Genomic DNA, 24,128 nt, shown 5'->3' on the forward strand with positions numbered 1-24,128 from the left:
TATTTTTCTTTCTTTTGACAGGCTAAATAGCCTAAATTACTGTATTGCTGTTATTTTTTGACTGTGTCTTTCCGAACGGTTCCCTGTGGCTCCTTCTCTCTGGTACATTAGCTGACAGGCAGCAGGAAAAGGGAAGGGCTGACGATGACGGCTCCCAACCCCGGCGCCATATTCTGTTCGTCCTTGAACCTCTTTGCTGTTAGAGGACAGCAGATAACTCCTATCTACAGATGTGTTAATTGGTCTTCGGCGCCATTACACCAGTCTGGAGGCTCGGTGGCGGAACAGACGAGGAGCTAACGCCTTGGGAAATCACATGTGATCCAAGCTGACCTTCATGTAATGGGACGGGAACTTCACAAGGCTCGGCTGAGACTTTGCAGGGGGAAAAAAAAGAAAGTCAGCATTTGCAAACATGCCTCAGAAATGCCCAGAAGCAATAGGATGTGGTGCATAAATTTATTTCTACATATATTAACATTTTGTTTCTACCTCTTTTAAGGACACAGCCTGTACATTTTTATACAAATAGATTCTAAAACTGATTTGAGGGCAGAAAAAATGTCCAACACTGGATCAGGATACAGAGGATAAAGGGAAGGATAGCCTGACCAGATCTCAAATTAAATTATTTTTATGATTTCCTGCAATAACAGTCCATCAGAAACAATAGTTCACATGTCAACTAATGACAGTCATTTGTTACAAAATGGTATTGATGAAAGCAAAACTAAAACACTGCCTGTTGTGTTCAACAGATCAGATATATTAGTATTACAAAATACCTTTAGGTTTGAATGCTGTTTATTGTTGCACTAAAGTAAGACACTCCATATAAAATAATATTTTGTACAAAGCTTGAGATTTTGTAATGGCAGCAAATGAAATAAATGATGTTTTCTTGTTGTAGTCCCAGTTGACAAGCAAACACTGTAAGATCTCAGGGAAACGCGGAGGACCTCGAGCGCCCAAAGGTAACATCCAACATGGCTGCCACCCCATAAAACGCAGTGAGACTCCATGTTAGCTCCTCTGAGTCTGAATTTTACACTCCCATAGTTTTGGTGAAAATGTTTCTTAAAATTTGAAAGCATAAAATGGAGACAATCGTTATCGTCTTTGTAATGCTAACTGTAGTTAGCGCCACCACCATTAGCAAATCCCAAATATTTTTCTGACTTGAGAGCTTTGGTGCTCCATTTGTAGACGGAAAACGGAAATATTTCTTAATACAATTACATTTTTCTCGTAGTTTTACAACTTTCTTCAGGTAACATTGCGTCATATAATATTATGGCTTTATTCTTGTGATTAAAAGGAAAAATCTCTTAAATTGGGCCTAAACTTCTATAGTACAGTATAACTTATATCAATCTGTGTGAAAATAAAAAGTAGATTAACTGAAATCCAAACCAGGACAGTATGGAAGTGAAACTAACAGAAGACGCTACACCGTTATAGATCACCCATCTAGATGTTTTGATCGATGATGGTAGATTTTGCTACATAGACTATGAACTGGAAAAGCCTTCGCTGTTGTAGAAAAAGAGTTCAGCTACATTGAACTACCTGATTATATGGTGCAAATATCAACCTATGTACAACTTAGAGTCATAACTTTCTCTAGCAGTAATTACTAATAAAAAGACGTTGTGCTTTTGAAACTTTAGACACACCGAAGAAGATTTCCCCTTTTTCATCCAGAGTGCGACGTCTCTGTGTTTTTCGCAGAACAAGTCGCTGAGAGTCATTGAAAAGTGCCAGCTGCGTCCTCCAGCCTCCACACGAGTTTCCATCAGTGATTAAACAGGAAGTTTTCCACTGAAGAGTCCTGAGTTGATTCTGAGTGCCGAGTCCGTCTCTCGAGTCTAGACACCGTCATAAAGACACGTCTCATCCAAGGTGCTACATTGAGGGTTTTATCTGTTGTCTATTTATCTGTTTTAGTAATTCTTTCCCTTGGATAAATCTGGTTTTATGCACTCAACAGGAAGTCTCAGAAATGGCAGTAAAATGCAGCTACCTTCTATTTAATTAGTTCTTTCTGACTTGTTAACCCAAATTACTCGCATTAGATCTCCAATATTTTGTCACGTCAGAACCACAAACTTCAGTGTAGATTTTATGTGAACGATTGGGTGGTGGCAGCATCATGCTTCAGAGATGCTTTTCTTTCTCAAAACAAAAACAAAATCTCTAAAAGTGCAAACCTGGTAGGTTTCTTCGAGGTAGGGATGGGCGATTAATCAGTTAATCAAAAATGTTTTCAAGTTTTAATTGTTGGAAAATTGGGAATTTTTTCCACCATTTGTGTTTCCATAGATCAGAATGATGTCAGCACACCCAGGCAGCCAAATATGTTTTACAACCTTTATTTATTTATTTATTTATGTATTTGGACTTTGAATTCAGGTTTTAGGCTGAGATTATGATTTTATTTTCCAATTACAGCAATGAAGTCATAGTATTAAGAAAATGCATGAATAATTTCATGAAGAATGTTGAGCATCTTGTGAAAGTTATACTTTGGTATCGGTTTTAAAAATAAGGAAATATTTCATCTTTCAACAAATTAGCTTCAAATTATCATCAGCAGCTGAACTTTGAAACAATTCTGCAAACAAATGTTTATGTTAACGAGAAAAACTGACTGAGCTGCTCAGTCAGATTAATTATCTAATTACATTTTGTCATTTTAAAAATGTTCTGGTAAAATTGCATCTTTATTCTGTTAATATTAAACTGAAATTCTCAGTTTAATAATTCATTGTACAGAAGGGATGTTTGAAATAATAAACATAATAGGCCAAATGTTTTTTTCAGCCACTTGTCATTTGCAGAAATTAAGGAAATATAAAATAGATTAAAATGAGATTTTATTTCTTAATCCAAACTGCCCAGCCTTACTTTGAGTTCACATAAAATCTCAAGGTTTGCAGCTATAAAGTGATTAAATCTGACTTTACTGTTAGATTTTACTGCAGATAAGCAAGCAGTGACGTTCTGGAACATGGAGTGAAGCTAACTTTAGCGTAATTAGCACCACCACAAAGCGTTGGGCCGGAAATGTCCGACTGGCAGACCGAGGAGCGCCGCCGCCTGCATGGCTTCTCTGCTCAGGAATCAGTCTTTGGTCACAAATCAACCCCAAATGGAATTGAGTTTCATTGACAGGCTGTCCCAGAGTTCGCCGCTGATTGATGGCGTCCATTTCCCCCAGCGTGGGTTTGGATCCTGAGCTTCTCCTTTAACGTTTCGGTACCTCTGAAGCCATTAAAGGGGGCCCATTACGCAAAGTTCACATTTTACACGTTTTTATTCTTCCATTTGGGTTTCTACTGCTTTTGAAAAAAAAATGAAAAAAAAAAACAGAACAAGAGCTTTAAAAAAATCAAATAACTGTTTTTCTGGCAATAAGTTCAGGTTTCTTAGTGTTTCAAAAACCTCAATTGTTAAGTCACATTGAAGAGCACTACACCGTTACCTAGCAACCCCAGTCGAGCCCCGTTACCTAGCAACAGCTGCTGAGTTCCAGGACATCTGCTTAGTTGGTTTTACTGCTGTAAAAGTATTTAGTTGCTGACTTAATATCCAGAAACCACTTGCTGTACTCTTGTTGGTTGTGCAGGAGGCTCCCCTTCTGCTTTTCAAAGATGTACTGTTGTATATTTGCGGATCTGTTTGCAGCCAACACGATCAGGGAGCTCATTCTGACTAAAATCTCACTGTCCAAAAATGGTTTTGTGCAAAAAAATGTAATAAACATGTTTTGTATAGGCCATATATTTATCCTAACATGTCCAAGGAAGCATAATAGGTCACCTTTAACGCCTCTTATGACGGTGTTTTAGGGCCATTTAGATAAGAAAAAAAGGAGTACATTTCCATCAAGAAACTCAGAAATTTTGAGTTTTATCTCAGAAAGTTTCTAGAAGAAACTGGGAAATTTCTGAGTTTGGAATTAGAAAATTTGTAAAACAACAAAAACATTAGATTAGTCTGAGATATCTTCATAAAAAAAACTTGGAAATTTCCAAGTTTCACAAGTCAAAAATTTTAAGAGTTTTGAAAGTTGAAAATTCAGGTCAGCTCCAATTTTTTCTTGAAAATTTCTGAGGTTAATTTCAAAATTTCACAATTTTTTTCTATCTCAAAATTTCTGAGTTATTGCCAGAATTTTAGTCCTTTATCATTATTATTTCTTTTGATCTAAAATGGCCGCTTTACGCCGTCGGACCTACGAGCCGTCATTGCGCTCAAACGCAGATTTCGATGGCGGTCGCCATGACCATCTGGCTCTTGTTCTTGTCTCGGCCCGGGGACTGGTGCTGCCCGGCCTCGTCTCTGGGAGACAGCGGATCGGACAGGACGCTGCGTTTGAGCGGCGCCGGGCGGAGGCAGGACGTTCCCGGCGGCGTGGACGGCTCCGGGTGTCTGACGGAGGAACGCGAAGACGACGCGGCGCAGCTGCCGGTGCACACTCCGGAGCTGGACCTCTCGCCCCGTTTGGCCCGGTAGGACGCCCGGCGCCGCAGCTCGCTCACCAGCTCGTACTTGATGAAGCAGAAGATGTCCTTGACGCCGCAGCGCTTCTCCGGCTCGGCGGCCAGCAGCCTCTGGAACATGCGCAGGGCGTCGTCGGTGAAGCGGCGCCACTGGGACGGGTAGGTCCCGGCGGGGCAGCCCGCTTTCTGCCAGCGCCGGAACTCCTCATAGAAGGCGTCGGCCGGCATGGCGGCCTCCCAGGGGAAGTTCCCCGTCAGCATGCAGAAGACCAGCACGCCGAACGCCCACACGTCCATGCTAGTGGTGACCAGGAAGCCCTCGGCGCGGTTGGCCCGGCAGACCTCCGGCGCCGTGTAGGGGATGGTGCCGCTCACCCGCTTCACCCGGCAGCCGACGCGCCGCGTCATGCCGAAATCGGCCAGCTTGATGCGGCGGCACTCGCGGTCGAACAGAAGCACGTTTTCGGGTTTGACGTCCCGATGCACCAGGTTTTTACTGTGCATGAAGTCCAGAGCCAAACCGAGCTGCTGCATGCAGCGCTTCACCATCTCCTCCGGCAGGCCGACCTGCAGGACAGACAGGAAATAAACGTTTCTGACGGTTTCCTCACACACGCTACAGATCATCAAGATATTTTAATATCAGAGAGAAATAACCTCACCAAAAAACAAAAACAAAAATCCTGTTTTCAAATGAAAAGCTAACCAAGACCTCCTGGCTCAGTAATTCTGTCACCAGAAGACAAACCAGCTTNGAAGACGCTACACCGTTATAGATCACCCATCTAGATGTTTTGATCGATGATGGTAGATTTTGCTACATAGACTATGAACTGGAAAAGCCTTCGCTGTTGTAGAAAAAGAGTTCAGCTACATTGAACTACCTGATTATATGGTGCAAATATCAACCTATGTACAACTTAGAGTCATAACTTTCTCTAGCAGTAATTACTAATAAAAAGACGTTGTGCTTTTGAAACTTTAGACACACCGAAGAAGATTTCCCCTTTTTCATCCAGAGTGCGACGTCTCTGTGTTTTTCGCAGAACAAGTCGCTGAGAGTCATTGAAAAGTGCCAGCTGCGTCCTCCAGCCTCCACACGAGTTTCCATCAGTGATTAAACAGGAAGTTTTCCACTGAAGAGTCCTGAGTTGATTCTGAGTGCCGAGTCCGTCTCTCGAGTCTAGACACCGTCATAAAGACACGTCTCATCCAAGGTGCTACATTGAGGGTTTTATCTGTTGTCTATTTATCTGTTTTAGTAATTCTTTCCCTTGGATAAATCTGGTTTTATGCACTCAACAGGAAGTCTCAGAAATGGCAGTAAAATGCAGCTACCTTCTATTTAATTAGTTCTTTCTGACTTGTTAACCCAAATTACTCGCATTAGATCTCCAATATTTTGTCACGTCAGAACCACAAACTTCAGTGTAGATTTTATGTGAACGATTGGGTGGTGGCAGCATCATGCTTCAGAGATGCTTTTCTTTCTCAAAACAAAAACAAAATCTCTAAAAGTGCAAACCTGGTAGGTTTCTTCGAGGTAGGGATGGGCGATTAATCAGTTAATCAAAAATGTTTTCAAGTTTTAATTGTTGGAAAATTGGGAATTTTTTCCACCATTTGTGTTTCCATAGATCAGAATGATGTCAGCACACCCAGGCAGCCAAATATGTTTTACAACCTTTATTTATTTATTTATTTATGTATTTGGACTTTGAATTCAGGTTTTAGGCTGAGATTATGATTTTATTTTCCAATTACAGCAATGAAGTCATAGTATTAAGAAAATGCATGAATAATTTCATGAAGAATGTTGAGCATCTTGTGAAAGTTATACTTTGGTATCGGTTTTAAAAATAAGGAAATATTTCATCTTTCAACAAATTAGCTTCAAATTATCATCAGCAGCTGAACTTTGAAACAATTCTGCAAACAAATGTTTATGTTAACGAGAAAAACTGACTGAGCTGCTCAGTCAGATTAATTATCTAATTACATTTTGTCATTTTAAAAATGTTCTGGTAAAATTGCATCTTTATTCTGTTAATATTAAACTGAAATTCTCAGTTTAATAATTCATTGTACAGAAGGGATGTTTGAAATAATAAACATAATAGGCCAAATGTTTTTTTCAGCCACTTGTCATTTGCAGAAATTAAGGAAATATAAAATAGATTAAAATGAGATTTTATTTCTTAATCCAAACTGCCCAGCCTTACTTTGAGTTCACATAAAATCTCAAGGTTTGCAGCTATAAAGTGATTAAATCTGACTTTACTGTTAGATTTTACTGCAGATAAGCAAGCAGTGACGTTCTGGAACATGGAGTGAAGCTAACTTTAGCGTAATTAGCACCACCACAAAGCGTTGGGCCGGAAATGTCCGACTGGCAGACCGAGGAGCGCCGCCGCCTGCATGGCTTCTCTGCTCAGGAATCAGTCTTTGGTCACAAATCAACCCCAAATGGAATTGAGTTTCATTGACAGGCTGTCCCAGAGTTCGCCGCTGATTGATGGCGTCCATTTCCCCCAGCGTGGGTTTGGATCCTGAGCTTCTCCTTTAACGTTTCGGTACCTCTGAAGCCATTAAAGGGGGCCCATTACGCAAAGTTCACATTTTACACGTTTTTATTCTTCCATTTGGGTTTCTACTGCTTTTGAAAAAAAAATGAAAAAAAAAAACAGAACAAGAGCTTTAAAAAAATCAAATAACTGTTTTTCTGGCAATAAGTTCAGGTTTCTTAGTGTTTCAAAAACCTCAATTGTTAAGTCACATTGAAGAGCACTACACCGTTACCTAGCAACCCCAGTCGAGCCCCGTTACCTAGCAACAGCTGCTGAGTTCCAGGACATCTGCTTAGTTGGTTTTACTGCTGTAAAAGTATTTAGTTGCTGACTTAATATCCAGAAACCACTTGCTGTACTCTTGTTGGTTGTGCAGGAGGCTCCACTTCTGCTTTTCAAAGATGTACTGTTGTATATTTGCGGATCTGTTTGCAGCCAACACGATCAGGGAGCTCATTCTGACTAAAATCTCACTGTCCAAAAATGGTTTTGTGCAAAAAAATGTAATAAACATGTTTTGTATAGGCCATATATTTATCCTAACATGTCCAAGGAAGCATAATAGGTCACCTTTAACGCCTCTTATGACGGTGTTTTAGGGCCATTTAGATAAGAAAAAAAGGAGTACATTTCCATCAAGAAACTCAGAAATTTTGAGTTTTATCTCAGAAAGTTTCTAGAAGAAACTGGGAAATTTCTGAGTTTGGAATTAGAAAATTTGTAAAACAACAAAAACATTAGATTAGTCTGAGATATCTTCATAAAAAAAACTTGGAAATTTCCAAGTTTCACAAGTCAAAAATTTTAAGAGTTTTGAAAGTTGAAAATTCAGGTCAGCTCCAATTTTTTCTTGAAAATTTCTGAGGTTAATTTCAAAATTTCACAATTTTTTTCTATCTCAAAATTTCTGAGTTATTGCCAGAATTTTAGTCCTTTATCATTATTATTTCTTTTGATCTAAAATGGCCGCTTTACGCCGTCGGACCTACGAGCCGTCATTGCGCTCAAACGCAGATTTCGATGGCGGTCGCCATGACCATCTGGCTCTTGTTCTTGTCTCGGCCCGGGGACTGGTGCTGCCCGGCCTCGTCTCTGGGAGACAGCGGATCGGACAGGACGCTGCGTTTGAGCGGCGCCGGGCGGAGGCAGGACGTTCCCGGCGGCGTGGACGGCTCCGGGTGTCTGACGGAGGAACGCGAAGACGACGCGGCGCAGCTGCCGGTGCACACTCCGGAGCTGGACCTCTCGCCCCGTTTGGCCCGGTAGGACGCCCGGCGCCGCAGCTCGCTCACCAGCTCGTACTTGATGAAGCAGAAGATGTCCTTGACGCCGCAGCGCTTCTCCGGCTCGGCGGCCAGCAGCCTCTGGAACATGCGCAGGGCGTCGTCGGTGAAGCGGCGCCACTGGGACGGGTAGGTCCCGGCGGGGCAGCCCGCTTTCTGCCAGCGCCGGAACTCCTCATAGAAGGCGTCGGCCGGCATGGCGGCCTCCCAGGGGAAGTTCCCCGTCAGCATGCAGAAGACCAGCACGCCGAACGCCCACACGTCCATGCTAGTGGTGACCAGGAAGCCCTCGGCGCGGTTGGCCCGGCAGACCTCCGGCGCCGTGTAGGGGATGGTGCCGCTCACCCGCTTCACCCGGCAGCCGACGCGCCGCGTCATGCCGAAATCGGCCAGCTTGATGCGGCGGCACTCGCGGTCGAACAGAAGCACGTTTTCGGGTTTGACGTCCCGATGCACCAGGTTTTTACTGTGCATGAAGTCCAGAGCCAAACCGAGCTGCTGCATGCAGCGCTTCACCATCTCCTCCGGCAGGCCGACCTGCAGGACAGACAGGAAATAAACGTTTCTGACGGTTTCCTCACACACGCTACAGATCATCAAGATATTTTAATATCAGAGAGAAATAACCTCACCAAAAAACAAAAACAAAAATCCTGTTTTCAAATGAAAGGCTAACCAAGACCGCCTGGCTCAGTAATTCTGTCACCAGAAGACAAACCAGCTTTTATTTTGGTAGTCCACTTATCGGCAAGTGAATTTGAATGTTGGCTAAATATTTAGCTTTAGGCTAAATGTTTAGTTTCAGGCAAAATATTTAGTGAATAGCTAAATAACATTCACAACAACAATGAGGCTAAATAATTAGATTGGTAGTTAAACATTTAGCTCTGAGCTAAATATTTCCACGTCGGACCAGGTTAATTTGGTTCTTTTCTTCCTTTAATGAGTGAAATTCTCATTTGAACATTTTCTATTTTCCTGGGTTATTTTTTGTCTCATATTGACGATTCTGTTCTTAGCGCTCTATTCTGCAGAGAGGTGACAGAGGGAGGAGAAACTAAATGAAGACGAGGTTTGGAAAAGAACATCGACATGCTGATAAAAGAAATACTAAAATCTAAAATTTCTTTGTAAATTTCCCTGCAATCAGTTTTAGCGCCTCTTTAAAGCGCCCTTGAAGTCCCTGCACTTCAGCTGGAGTGAGACTCAAACGGTGAAATCTGGTGCAGAAGGAAATCCGTCCCCAGGAGAGCTTATTAAAACTTCAAACATCATGACCGACTGCAGCGCTTCGTTTCGGCCGGGGTGTCCAAACTTTTCTCACGTTGCTCAAAACTGTCGACTCAAAAGTAATTGTGGGTCAAATAAACTTAACCAAAAAGCAAAAACATATCAAGCTAATGAGGGTTGATTTTTGTAGTTATTTTTTCTTAATGGATATTTATTATTGATCCAATTTATTGTAGGGTCAATTGTAGATAGAAAAAAGGGATAGTAAATTTCTGCCAAAAAACTGAAATCTTTTAGAATTCAGAAATTTTCAAGAAAAAACCTGAAATTTTCATCGTTTCAAAAGTCAAATATTTGAGAGGAAAAAAAACTCAGAAATTTTTAGATTAAACTCAGAAATTTGAAAGAAAAACATTGACATTTCTGAAATCCAAAAGCCAAAAAATCAGAGAGAAAATCCTGGAAATTTCAGTTTCAAAAAAACAACAAACAAAATCTGACATTTCAGAAAGATTCTAGGAAAAACTTGGAAAACTCAAACATTTTTAGATTGAACTAAGAAATTTGAATGAAAAAAATTTCAAACATCTGAAACTCTGAATTTCCAGCGAGTTTTTTGCTGAAAATGTACTCCTTTATTTTCTCGACAACGGCCCAAATACGCCGCAGTGGATGTTGGAGGTTTGCTGAATTAGTAGAAAGGTTTCTAGTTTTCAGTTTCTTTTGGGCTCAATGGAATAAAATTGTTTTCAGTAATAAGAACAGGATTTGAGTCACATTCTTTCAAAATGCTCGCTACATTTAGCCAAGCTTAATAAAAAATAAAAGATGATTTGGGTGCAGAAAATTGGGCTTTTCAGTAAAAGTCTCTGAATAAATTTGGTTTTACTTTTTGTTAAAGCTCTATTATAAAAAGACGAATGCTTTCTCAGAAAATTATTTTGGTAATAATTTTAAAAATTAAAACTCCATCTGCATCTGGGTCAAATTTATATCATTCTTTTTAATTGTACTTGGGGGGGGGCGCACAAAATCAGTACAATGGTCACGAATGGCCCCCGGGCCTCGCTTTGGACACCTCTGAGCCAGGTGAGGCAGGTAGCGACTGGTGGAGAGCGTTGTGCTGGCGCTACCTGCGGCGGTATGATGTCGAAAAGGTCGCCGGCGGGGGCGTACTCCTGCCCGAACACGTAGCTGTCCTCCGTCTCGAACAGAACGTCGAGGACCTTGATGATGAACGGGCTGCAGCTCAGAGAACCCGTCAGGCTGAACTCCCGCAGGAAACTCTTCAGCTTCGTCTTGTTCTTCGTCACAAACTTCAGCGCCATTTTGGTGCCTGAAAAACCAGGAGAAATCGTTTCAGATTGGCCTGTTGGATCCCTGCAGAGGAAACGTTAAATGTTGTGAATAAGCAGCACCTTACATGAGTTTGTTTTATGTATCTCTTTAAGAAGCTCCTGCTCTTTCTGAAGCTCCGCCTCCAGGAAGTCACCCTTTAATGTTTTTACCAGCGCTGCTCTGAGCAGCAGCAGCTGGTTGCTAATTGCTGCCGGCTAATTTGGAGGAGCTGAGTGGGGGGGCGGAGCTAAGCCCACCCAGGTGTTTTGCACAGCTGAATGGTTGCCATGGAGATTAAAGGATTTCTCAAACATGAATGAAAGAATCAATTTTCAGGTATTATTTGACTCCTCCATTATTTGTGTTCATAATTGCAGCAGACGTACTTTAGGTCAGTCGATTTTTATTTATCTTAATTTTACTCATCTGTGTCGTCACATTTGTACGACAGCGTGTTAGGGCCAATGTAGATAGAAAAGAATGGGGGAAAAAAATTCTACCAAAAAAAACTCAAAAATATTTAAATTAATCTCAGAAATTTTAAATGTTTAAGTCGAAAATTTACAACTTTTCAAACTCAGAAATTCCAATTTTTTTCTAGAACTTTCCTGAGATCAATGTTTAAAAAAAATCAGAATTCTTTTGGTCGAAATTTACTGCTTATTTTCTATCCACAACCACCCTAATATGGCGTCATACATTTGACTGACACGCCGATGCATTTCATGTTTACTCACTTTCTGTGTTCATGCCACTAATTTAACCACTTAACTGTCACGAAGAAACACAATCTTCTGAGATTATAGTCAGATTATTATTATTTTTTATTTGTGGCACTGATCGTCTCCCATAGAGCAGGTCGTAGGGACTCACCCTGCGTGCGGTGAGCCACCAGGTCCACCTTGCCGTACGTCCCCTTTCCCAGCTCCCGGATGTGTTCGTACTGCTTGGCTACGTCCGCGGCGGACAGCGAGGTGATGGCCAGCGCCTGCATGTCCTCCACCGGCACCGCTCCGCAGTAGCTCGGTTTGGACGTGGGCGACCCCCCGCCGCTGCCCGCTCGCCCCGGCCCGGAGGGGGAGAGAGACAGGCTCGCCATGACGCTCTGCGGCACGCTGGCGGGAAAGGAAAACACGGTTAGAATCGATGTGTCTCCAACATGGCGGCTCTCGGCTTTCATGCTATCGATTCGGGGCGAGCACCGCCATGAGGAGAACTTTCAGTAAGTGCATCAGACTTCCTGCTGCGTCCAGACGACTCTGCTAAGCTTTCAGATACTGCAGGCCACAGACAGCACTTACTGGCAAGCAGCTACGGAAAAATCAATACGCAGAAAGACGAGCAAATGGCAATAAATCCGGAGCTGACAGCTTCACGCATGCTTACAGGAGCAACAACTACATCTGCATTTACAGTGAGGCCTGTAGAAACAGGAGATACTGAAGCTGGAGGTTAAAGGTCAGAAAAAATAGCGCTCAAACGATTAATCAGATTAATCGTGATTAATTGATTCTTGGAACTGAACTCTATCAGGACTGTTTATGTTGCTGTTATCATAGGGAAAAAAGGGAAGTTAAACAGCACTTATTTTTGTTATTTTTATTTAGGACTGAAACGATTAGTCCAGTTAATCGTGATTAATCCATTTAATCGTGCATATTATTACAGAAATAATCTTGACTAACTGAACTCTACCAATACGGCTTATGTTTCTGTTCTCATAGAAAAAAAGGTTAAAAATTTGACAGCAATTATTTTTTGTTAAAACTGAAACAATTAATTAGGTTAATCGCGATTAATCGATTACAGAAATAATCTTCACTGGCTGAATTCTTCCAGGATTGTTTATGTTGCTGTTCTCATGGAACAAGATGGATCAACAACAGTCATTTTCATTATTTTTATCTAGGACTGAAACAATTCATCAATATAATTGTGATTAATCGATTACAGAAATAATCTTGATTTGCTGAACCCAGGACTGTTTATGTTGCTGTTCTAATAGAAAAAAGTTGAAAAGTTCACAACAATATTTTTAAATTTCTATTTAGAAACTATTAATCGGTTTATTTGTGATTAATCGGTTGTTGAAATAATTGTCACATTTAGTATCAATTAATCGTTAATTGGAGTATACATATATGCCTCAAAAGGCCATTTTCTGAAAAAATACAGAACAGTAAATATGCCAAAACTGTACAAAACATAAACATTTTGCATTTAAGATAAAAACACTTTTCTGTAAATACCTTTTTCCAAGAACCCCCTAAGTGTTAGTTTTGGCTTCACCCGGCTCAGATCTACTAAAGCAATGTTGTTGCATTTTAGGAAATGAAATGTTAATTTTCTTTTTAACAAGGAATTGAATTATTTGTGCATTTGCACCTTTCAATGTATTTCTAATATTCTATGAAAAAGGCTGAAGTGGTTAAATGAAAAATCTGTAGAAGATGCCATTTTTAAATTAGATTAATCAATTAATCATTAGAATAATTGATATATTAATCTGAAATAATCATCAGTTGCTGTTCTAGCAGAACTAAATCAGGAAGCTTCACATGAGATGAGATTGTTTCTGTCTCAGTTACTGTTTGAACAACAGCGCAACTAAAACAAACGACACATCCCACTAATGATCTTACCCACTGTCTCCGTCTCCTTAACTCAGCCTCCCTGCACACCCAATCAGATTTAATCATCCAATCATGCACAGCATGCACACACACACAATACAAATAGGCTCCAAATCAGCACAAGCCATTCTGCTCATGGCCTTTTTCATCCGTCATTCAGAGCTAAAAGCTTCTCTTTTGTTCCTTTTTCTTTCCCTGCAGCCAATTTCACAGCAGCGCTGCTTTAAACCAGGTTCAAAGAAGAGCGCCGAAAATGTGTCTGCCACTCACTGGGCTCCTCTGGTGGAAAACCATGAATTAACGACGTGCTTTGGAGGTGAATGTAGATGGGAGAACATGGATCAGAAAGTTTGGTTCAGGTTTTTGGTAGGAGATAAAGTCGAGTTGGACCGAATCTCCGTTGTTTTGTTATGAAAGGAGGAATCTGGAAACAGGAAGGATTATGGTGTGGTATTAGTGCCAAAATTAAGACTATTGTGCACCCAGTGGCGACTACTTCCTTGTTGCAGGAAGCTATATCCATTCTGAAGCTACTTGCTGATCTGGTTAATGATTAGTGATCATCCAATGTCGGTAACTCAGCGTTAAGAGGAATGTTAGCTTGCATTAGCTTTGAAGAGGCTGGCAACTAGCATGCTGAGGGTCGTCCATTATCAAATGTAGGCTGGTCTTAGTCTTGGATAGGCTAGTGTTAGCATTGAACAGCTTAGGGTTAGCATAGGCTTGGTTAGCTGCTGTCATGCATATCGTTTCTTTCAGTGTTTCTTGGAGCAGCGCCCAAGAGGGAAATGAATGTGATGCAACAGATGTTAAGATTTTTGTCCCAAATCAAACAGAGTCTACCGGACAATCAGGTGGAAAAGTTTTTAACCAAGACAAAATTAATCGCACGACTAATTAAAACAAGCTCAATAATGTCCATGTGAATGATTTACTGTTTTTTTTTTTTCTACCAAAAACTGGTTGATGTGACAGACCAAGGTGGAATTGTCCTTTAGCCATTTAATGAATTTTGGCACTATTACTGCGCCATAGAAGGATGCTCTGCAAATCACAACCATGAAGTTGATGACATAAGATGGTGTGGATTTTTCATCCTTCGAGTCTTGGCAGCAGTCCAGACCAATCAGTGGTCCTGGTTGGTGATTAAACGTTAAAACCAGACAGACATGAGTTAGCATGCTAACGATTGAGCATGTTAACATGCTAGCATGTTTCCTGTTAGCGTCCACCTTGCGTGGATCAGAGAGCCGAGTGGAGCGCAGGGCCTGCTCTACTGTCCCTCCACTCAGCTCCAGCTCCTAATCACATTACCCCGCTCCGACAAAAACAAACCCGCCTCCTCCATTTCCCTGGGAAAAACTGGATTAGGATTCCTGAAATGTGATGAGAAGGTTGGTCGTCTCAGAAACACAGCACAGAGCCGCGGAGGTGTGCCAGTGGAGCTGGGTTATCTGAGGGATGATTGTGTGGAGGCTTTTGGCAGAGAGCGGGTCGGTCCGGCGTATCGGAGGCGCCGTCAAAGGCCCTTTGTGCTTTCACCTCTCACAGGAAGCAGCTGCAGGCTGCAGCACAACTGCTGCGTTTGTGGCTAACTGCTGCTTCATCCGAAAGAAAAGGTAGCGATCACACGCTCCACATACAGAAGATCCAGTTTTAATACCTGGAGATCCGAGTCCGACCCGAATATCTGCAAACGTTTTAAATCCGCCCCCTGAACTCTGGACTGCTGCTCTCTTAGAACAAGGTGGGAAGCTCAACATTACTTTTATCTAGGGCTGAAACGATTAATCGTGATTAATCGATAATTGAGATAATCCCGACTGATCTCTTCCAGGACTGATGAAGTTGCTGTTCTCATGGAGAAAAGGTGGAAAGTTCAACAACTGTTATTTTCATTATTTCTATTTACGGCTGAAACGATTAATTGGATTAATTGTGATCATTAAAGTAATTGATCATTAAAGTAATTGTCAACTAAATTAGTAATCAATTAATTGCCAACTGGAGCACACAGACTGAAAAACTTCCTTCTTCACAAAATGTAAGCAAAAATGGAGTGGCAACAGATTTTAGAGGTTGTAGGATTTCTCTTTTGTGTTTAGCTAAACACCAAGATCCATTTCTCCTGCTAGCGCTAAGCTAGCACATTTGATTTGGTTGTATTTACCCACAATGCCCTGCGCTGTAGTTCACTTCTTGCTTTTGGAGCGGTCTCCGGTCCACTTGGTGTTTACATATGATTTCAAACCAAACCAGAGTTCACTTCAACCAAACCGAGACCAAAGTTTGGAGGACCAGAATTCAATGTTTTTGGTCCAATTAGCATTTAAACCTCCACAATCAAACCAGGACAACCAGAAAGGAGTCGGGTTAAAGCGACAGAACAGGGTTGGTGTTAACGCATCGTAATGTGAGGATGAAATCAGCAGCTACTGATCCATCCCTCTCCTGCCTGTTTCTACAAACACAAAAAGTAAATCGACTGCAGACCCTGGCCACGTTTTTACCCTCTCTGCTAATGGACTAGCCGCTTTGCTCCGGGCCAAACAGCCATTATTAATGAGGACCGATTTCTCAATTAGCTGTCAAAAAGCCCAACATGCTTTGCCTCCAGGTCACAGAGAGAAACCCAATGAGACCGAAGCCGTTTCTCCCACCGACTGCAAACGGAAACCAAACCTTTGGGCTTCTCCTGTTTCTGTCAGGTTGTTTTAACGTCACTCAGACATGAACGGGCTTCCAACAGAACCAGCCCGTTTCAGCCTGTTAGAGCTGAACTGTTTCCAACTAAAACCACAGAGAACGTCACGTCCCCGAGAAAAAGTAAATACAATTCAGTATTTTCTCTCTGAATCAGAATTGTTTCAATTGTTTTTGCCCCATCAGGCAAATCTAGTGTTAAAACTCAATTTGGGGCCGAAAGTTGCATGAATATTTACATATACTGACAGAAAGTACACCAAGAAATATTTGGTTATTTAGTTGGATTTTGACAGAATTAGAATTCTGAGATTAAAATGAAAATTCAGTGAAAAACATCAGAATTTTGAGGAAAAAAGTCGGAAAATTTGGAATTCTGAAAAAAAATCTGATTTCTTTTTGCTTTCTTAATCCTCTTCCTCATTAAGTTGACATCCTGTGCAGAAACCGGGTTTTCAGTGGGAAACTGATTGTTTCAGTTCTACATGGTGATTCTGGCGAGCCCATTTATTTTTGTGCGACGCACTAAAGCAACCTGATAGAAACAGATGATGTCTAAAGGTCTTTTTTCTACCGTTTGTCAACCCCACTGAACGAGAAAACCTCCGTCTGCTGCGCCGCTCTCTGAGCGATCGGCCACAGACTCTCGCTTTGACAAATCACCTGCTCTGAGCTCGGCCCGGCTCCCATACGGACCCCTGCTGTTCGCGCTCCAGATTCACCTGGCCTCCTGCTGGGAGGACCAATGAGCCAGGAAGGACGCTGGCCAAGGTGAAACGTCCCCAAACTTTGGAGGGGAAGCAGAAACGGCCGCAGTGACACTGGAAGGACAAACTGAGGCGAGTCGGGCTGGACGGGGTTTGGTTCAGTGCTCAGCAGCAACGGCCTACAGATAAAATCACACATTTTTTCATAACATATCCAGTTTTAATCTATTTTTTTCTTGGTTTATTTTATAATAAGATAAATAAGAATTTTAAAAAATATTTTCAATCGTCCCTTTTATATGTTCTACGTATCAACATTTTTTCCTTAATGATAAGAACATATATTCATAATTAAAAATGCAAACAATTGACTTACAATTAATTGTCGATTCATGGTTTATTAGATTAAGATTAATTCCAATAGATGAACTAATAACGTCCATTTAGACCTTCTTGCAGTGATGCAGTTTGGACAGCATCCAGCAGAGGGGGCCGCTCCTTAAGAGGAGCCAGTTGTTACAGAAACAAAGATGGCGGAGGGATACCAGAACAGAAAAGAGAAACGATTCAGAGCCCGGTTAGAGCCATTGTAGATAGAAATTTAAAAAATAAATGAAAATTCCACCAAAAGAAACAGAAAAAACTCAGAATTTTCTTTTTGTTTAAAAAATCAAAAATTTGCTAGACAAAAAAACTATAAAACTTCACAATATGCTCACATAAGCTTGATTTTTGATTTTTTTTTTTAGTTTTTGTGTCAGAGTTCTCTTAAAATTACTTCTTCATTCTCCTAAAATAAACAGTTTGTTCTCGTATTATTTCGACTTTATTCTCCTAATACATCAAGATTTTCCTTGATGTATTATGACTTCATAAAACTTGTAGCTTAGTCCTAATATTCTGTCTGTCTGAATAAATATAAGCTGTAAAACAAGATGGCTGCCCTGACATCACTCTAAGCTATGGAAACCAGAGGAATGCCAGATTTTCCAAATATGTAACCTTCAAAAACCAATAAAACACCAACACAGAAGTCATCCAGTTCAATATAAAGTGTGCAAACAAACGATGCACAGACTTGTCCCCCGTCTTAAACTGAGCTTGGTGGCCCACAGTTATCCTTGCACATGTCCACAGCCTTGTTTAATTGGCCAGGTTGTCGTCCCCTCAGTTTGTAATGCAATTAGGAAATGGCATTCAACAGAAACCGGAAAGGTCAACCCGAGACATGGCAGAAAACCTTCTGAGATCCCGTCTCAGGAAGCCAAATCAGTCCCTGCAGAAACACCGGAGAAACGCCGGATCATTAAAACCAGCAGCAAAATTTGCATGAATGTGACCTTCGCAGTGGAGAGGTTTAAAAACGAACATTTAAAATGTAAAAGCGATAACTGCTTCAGGTTTGTGTTCCTGCAATCATAGGAAACATTTTAAACTGAATCCTCTGCTTACTGGCATTTTGTTGCATTAAAAAGACAAACTTTGAAATATTTCATTTGGATTTTATGTGTAGTTTATACTTCTAAAACAGTAAATGAAATTGGTGCTAGAAGGTTGTGGTGTAAATAGAATGGAAGTTAGCGCTTTAGCATTAGCTTCTGCTAAATACGGTGTTGGTATTTAGCTTTAGCATTAGCGGAGCTCAAGTTTATTATTAGTGTTTTAGGGTTAGCGCAGCTAGTCTTTTAGTTAGCGCTACCCACCCCTGATATTTACATTTGTCGGTTTGGTGTCCCACAGGGCTCCGGTCTGGTTACATTGTTACTTTATCTGTTCCCTCTTGGTCCCATATTCTCATCTCTTAGGGATGTTTCCTGCTATGCTGATGACATTCAGTTGTACATTTCTTTTCATTCAGTTGAAATTGGACATTTTATGAATAAAATCTGAATGTAATTAAAAGCTGGATGGTTGGAAGCTTTACCCAAATAAATGAAGAAAACATTTAAACAAATCCTTTGGACTTTTGGTTATTCTTTAAGAATATTTCCTACTGTTGCTACGCTGATGATATTCAGTTGAACTTTTTTCATTCAGTTGATATTGGATATTTTACTAATGTTTGAATTTAATTAAAGACTTTCTTTATTTAAATTTAGAAAAAACTAAAGTACTTACTTTTACACCAGAGAAAATCACCATAACAGATGATTTTCTAAATCTTCTGTTAAAAACCTTCTGAAACTGGTAAATCCAAGGTTTTTCACTGTCAAAGTTGCACTTTTCAGATTTTTATTGCTAAAGCATTTAGAAATGCCACATATTTTCGTTTAACCTTACAGCAGAGAACTATTTTATATTAAAATACATTAAGTTTTGACCAAATATAGAAAACTTAAACTAAATAATCTCAAATAACAGGAAGAAACTTGGGGGGAATCAACCCAACGAGAAAGAAAACAGCTTTTATCCACAGCAACTTCTTAACTTCATGCTTTTTGGAAATGAGGTCATCTTTTACAATCTGATTAGGACTCATGATGAAAGTGCTTTCCATTGATTTGCATCCCACTGCATTTCCTCTGGCACTTTCTATCATCATCAGAGTTTAAAGATTAAAGCTCCAGCTGCAAAAACTTTCCCCTACGGCATCTGATTATGGATGCCAATCATAATAAGTGTTGTCGCCATCATCCTCAGCTAGCTGCAGGACACACTGTTCCCACCGACACCATTATATTCACACAAGCCAGTAACCTCCGCCTGTAGCAGGGAGTCTTCGTCCGAGGAAGATGAGAGGAAGAAATCCAGCGAGGCGCAAACAGAACATGGAGCGCGTCGCTTTGATGCTAAACGCACGGGGGAAATCTGATGCTAATATGAGCTCAGTAAAATGGGGGTGTCGCTAAATGATGCAACGGCGGCATAAGGTGATTAGTTCTGCTGGAAGTGGCTAATGTTGATTCGCTAAGCTGCTCCCTCCTTCACTTTGAAACTGGAACCAGTTACAGTTCCGCTCTGAAACCGTCTCATAGGAGTGGGCATTTCAATTATCGCCATGACGATAAATTAAATGGATGTAACAATTACTGAATAGTGAATAAAAATCATTCTTAACATTTGTGTTTCTTTAAATATTTTGTAATATTGTCTGTGCTAAGCTAATGCTAATGCTGTTTGGGATCCCCTGAATCAAATCTTTATTGGTTTGTTTATCATGAGCAATAATCACATCTGTGGAAATGTGATTTCTGAGACAGACAATTACCTAAAAAAGGAGAAGTAAATATTTCTTATCACCACTTTTACAACAGTCCCACAACGTAGCAACAATTCACTAAAAATATCATCTAAAATACAAAAACATGTTCAAGTCCTGTTTAGTTCATAGGATCATCAATCAGTTCAAACTGAGTAACTAACCGCCAGTCAACTCATTTATTGGCATCTAAATTTGTCTTAAGGATTAAATCTTTATGTTTTTGTGTAAATTTTTATACTTTCATGGAAATTAGATAAATATCAGCGCTGCCCTCTGTGGGTTAAACGGTGGTACTGCAGCTGATTTTTCCTATTGGTTCCAATAATCCATGTTTACATCACTCAGTCCCGCATTAGGGTATAAAACAAACCATCTCACCATTTTATTTCTGCATATTTCAGTTTTCAACACTGTTAGCACTGAGCTACCGTTCACAGTTACTGGCTGGGAACGTCACTCTTCCAAAGGTAATCAACGATTGCAGAAATTAATGCTCCAAATCCTGTAATAAATACAGTAATAATGTCAAAATGTCATTATTTTTATTTACTGATCTTGTAATGCCACATAATCTGAAGACGTCTAACTAAATTGACAAAACGGTTGAGATTTGCTTTTAAAAACAGCTAAAATGAAGGAACTTTGTAGAAAATTTCATTTTTAAGTCAAGAAAAGGGGCAACATTTGTTTTCATTCATTATAACTTACTTACATGTTTCCAGGGTTTGTTTATTTCCCTCTGCAAAGTGAATCTGCATTTAAAACAACCAGCGTAAAAAAAAATCCACCCTTTTATTTTCAAGTAATAATCATAAACATTTTAATTATGCATGTTCATTTCTTTGAGTCATTTGGTTTGGAGGGAAACGGTTTGTTTATTCCAGCTGGAGTGGGTCAATTTCCTCTTTAATAGCATGAAAACTCATTTTTGCTGCTATTTGCAGAGTCTGCCTGAAACATTTACCCCAGCTGCATTCAGAGGAGACAATTTCAGAGAATATGTGAGGAGCATGTTTCCGCCAGCAAAACCGCTCATCAGCTGTCGATTCTTACTGGGAAATCATCCTGAAATGTGAATTATTTATGCAGCAACCAGAGGCTGCTTTGAATATGAATTGTTTTGGGCTCTTCAACAAAGAGCAGAAGCAAATAAACACTTTGCTGGTCCCTCTGCCATGTTTGTGACCCATTAGCAGCCTCCAGGTTTCGCTTTTTGCAGGAATTTTAAAGTCAGATGCTCATTAAGATGCATTAAAAATGAGATTCCACCTGTCTGGTCCATTTTCTGCATCAGCTAACAATAGACATGAGGATTACAGTGCAGAGAGGAAAACAAGTGAGCAGCTGTTCAGGAAAAACGATGCCACCAAAGTCAGATTTTTGCTTTTCAAGTCATCAAATGTATCAAAAATATGATTTTTCACCGTTTTATGTCTCTGAATATTGCAACAGATCTGTTTTGGGGTTAACGATTATTTTAGTAATTGATAACTTCATCAATTATTCTGACAATTGATTAATTGCTTAATCGGTTTAAAAAATGGCTCATTTTGCTGAATTGTATTTAATGGCTTACAGCTTATTGTGTACATTAAAGAAATTAAACAAATAATTCAATTCCTTTTTAAAATAAGAAAACAAGCATTTCAAAAGTTAGTGAAAAGAAAATCCCTTCAGTTAAATTCAACACTGTAGGCCTCACCTGGTTATTATGATTTGAATAATTAATTAATATTTGGGTAGCAAAATGTGTTTAATAGCAGATTTTCTTAATTTGAACCAGGTGAAGGTAAATATATGCAACTTAATGAGTTCTGGGTTGAACTTAGTTACAAACAAAGATGTTTTTTCATTAAGTCCTAAATATTTACTTTTTTTTTTTTTTTTACAGTTTTGACTCAATAGCTTTTTGGAGTGTCTTTGCCAAAGTTGATGATTATTTGACAACTAAATTTAGTTGAAGGTTACTTTAATAATTACAAAGAAGGTTTTTCATGTTAAATGCTAAATATTTGCAGTTTTGGTTGAATTACTGCCCTGAGTCTGTATGTTGTAGTTAAGGATTAATTGATGGTTACTTTAATGGTTTCAAACAAAGAAAGTTTTTCACCTAAATGCTAGTTTTGTACAGCTTTTCTTAATTACTGGGTCTGTAAACTAAAGTTAACGATTATTCGATTTTAGTAAATTAGCTGACGGTTATTTTAATAAAGATTCATCTGAACAATTATTTGTTCAGATCTGGTTTGTTTTGGAGCTTAGTCTTGCCTTGATTTTCCGTTGGATTAATTTTTCTCTTTTATAAACTGGAAGAAGAAAACCTGGACTGTTTGCTGCACAAAACAGAGTAAATTCGGAATAAAAAAACAACCGTGAGTGGGTCAAAGGTCATTTGGTTTGAACGATGAATTGGAGGATTCGTGGACTGGATTTTCCAGAACCACTTTTTCTGGACCCAGTTGGAAGCTCCTCATCGCGTGTTGCTCACCTGCTGGCGACCTGCCTCTCTCCTCCATGGTCCTGCATCTGCTCGGAACCGACTAACCGAATCTTCGCTTTCAAATAGCAAAAATATTTCTCCAGAACAGAGAAGTTGAAGTCCCCGTTTTGTCCGTCAGTTTGACACTTTGCTCGGAGGAATCAAAGCCACATGTGGAGCGTGAGAAGCGGGATGTGGGAGCCGTTAACCGGCCAAGCAGCTGCGGGAGGCTGCGTGTTTATCTCCCGCTCCTCCGGTGGTCCACATGACCCACTTCCACTTCCACACGCAGGAGACGCGGAGAGGAGCCCATTCATTCACACCGCCGCGGCTCGGATCTCTGAGCAAACCTTCAGGTTGAGCCCGGGTCGTCTGTGGCCGTCGGTCCGCCCCGGTCCGTCCGTTCGTCCAGCGGGGCTCGAGAGGCGGGGAGGCGGGTTCAGATGTTCTGCATCTGCTGGACCTACCAGTCATTGTTCACCGGCTCCACCCTGTGGATCACTACAGGCGCTCACGTGTGCTGGGTCCTAGCGCCGGGACACGGACATCCATCCGACAAGACGTTCAACAATCAGCGGCGAACACAAGTGGTGGGTCAGAGGGGGACATGGACCCGGTAAAAAAGGTGCTCACCCTACTGGCCCCCACAGGGAACTGCGTTAATTAGGCAGAGTCATCTTCTTCAATTAATACATAATATAAAACCCTACGAATAAATATACACTGCTCAAAAAAATAAAGGGAACACTCAAGTAACACATCCTAGATCTGAATGAATGAAATATTCTCATTGAATACTTTGTTCTGTACAAAGTTGAATGTGCCGACAACAAAATCACACAAAAATCATCAATGGAAATCAAATTTATTAACCAATGGAGGCCTGGATTTGGAGCCACACACAAAATTAAAGTGAAATGTTCCCTTTATTTTTTTGAGCAGCATATTTAGCGCGCGCGCGCGCACACACACACACACACACACACACACACACACACACACACATATATATATATATATATATATATATATATATATATATAAACACACACTTGTACATTTTTACTAAATACATATACAGTAAAAGAAATACAACAATGTATAAAAACTAGATAGATAGATAGATAGATAGATAGATAGATAGATAGATAGATAGATAGATAGATAGATAGATAGATAGATAGATCAGTGAGGCATATAAAAGTTTCAGGGTAGTATAGTAACTCTGGAGGATTGGATTAGGCCACCCCTGACCCGGACCGGCCAGCTACCAATCAGATGCAGGTGCTTTTCAGAGTGGAGCATCATGTGAGGCAGAAGTTTCCTACAGGTTATTCTACAACCAGGAGAGTCATAAATCATCCTGAAGGCAGAGCTCTGTCTGCTTTAACTGGCACAAAGGTTCACACACACACACACACACACACACACACACACACACACACACACACACCTGTAAGAGCTGCAGAGATTTCTTCTCT

The 24,128-nt window shown here is 40.4% G+C and overlaps 1 protein-coding gene and 1 pseudogene across 1 annotated transcript; both read right to left on the bottom strand.

Moving 5' to 3' along the window:
- Positions 1 to 1,270: 1,270 nt before the first annotated feature.
- LOC106947553 (serine/threonine-protein kinase SBK1 pseudogene) lies at positions 1,271 to 5,229 on the bottom strand (annotated as a pseudogene).
- Positions 5,230 to 8,027: 2,798 nt separating this feature from the next.
- sbk1 (SH3 domain binding kinase 1) lies at positions 8,028 to 23,237 on the bottom strand. Its single transcript, XM_015032625.1, has 4 exons — positions 22,657 to 23,237; positions 11,797 to 12,038; positions 10,719 to 10,921; positions 8,028 to 8,892 (listed from the first exon to the last, which is right to left on the bottom strand). The coding sequence occupies exons 1-4, from the start codon at positions 22,692 to 22,694 to the stop codon at positions 8,077 to 8,079; spliced, it is 1,299 nt and encodes a 432-aa protein (XP_014888111.1). The 5' UTR covers positions 22,695 to 23,237; the 3' UTR covers positions 8,028 to 8,076.
- Positions 23,238 to 24,128: the final 891 nt, after the last annotated feature.

The sequence above is a fragment of the Poecilia latipinna genome, unplaced genomic scaffold (genome assembly GCF_001443285.1).
Source record: "Poecilia latipinna isolate Pla-1442-1.1 unplaced genomic scaffold, P_latipinna-1.0 Scaffold247, whole genome shotgun sequence".
Taxonomy (NCBI): Eukaryota; Metazoa; Chordata; class Actinopteri; order Cyprinodontiformes; family Poeciliidae; genus Poecilia; species Poecilia latipinna.

Bases quoted from the DNA above. Each gene is read 5' to 3' on its own strand.
- sbk1 (XM_015032625.1), bottom strand. From the start codon at position 22,694: ATGCAGGACCATGGAGGAGAGAGGCAGGTCGCCAGCAG. The intron at 10,922-11,796 runs GTGAGTCCCTAC...CTGGTTTTTCAG, and splicing joins GGTGGCTCACCGCACGCAGG to GCACCAAAATGGCGCTGAAG. The intron at 8,893-10,718 runs GTAGCGCCAGCA...TCTGTCCTGCAG, and splicing joins TCGACATCATACCGCCGCAG to GTCGGCCTGCCGGAGGAGAT.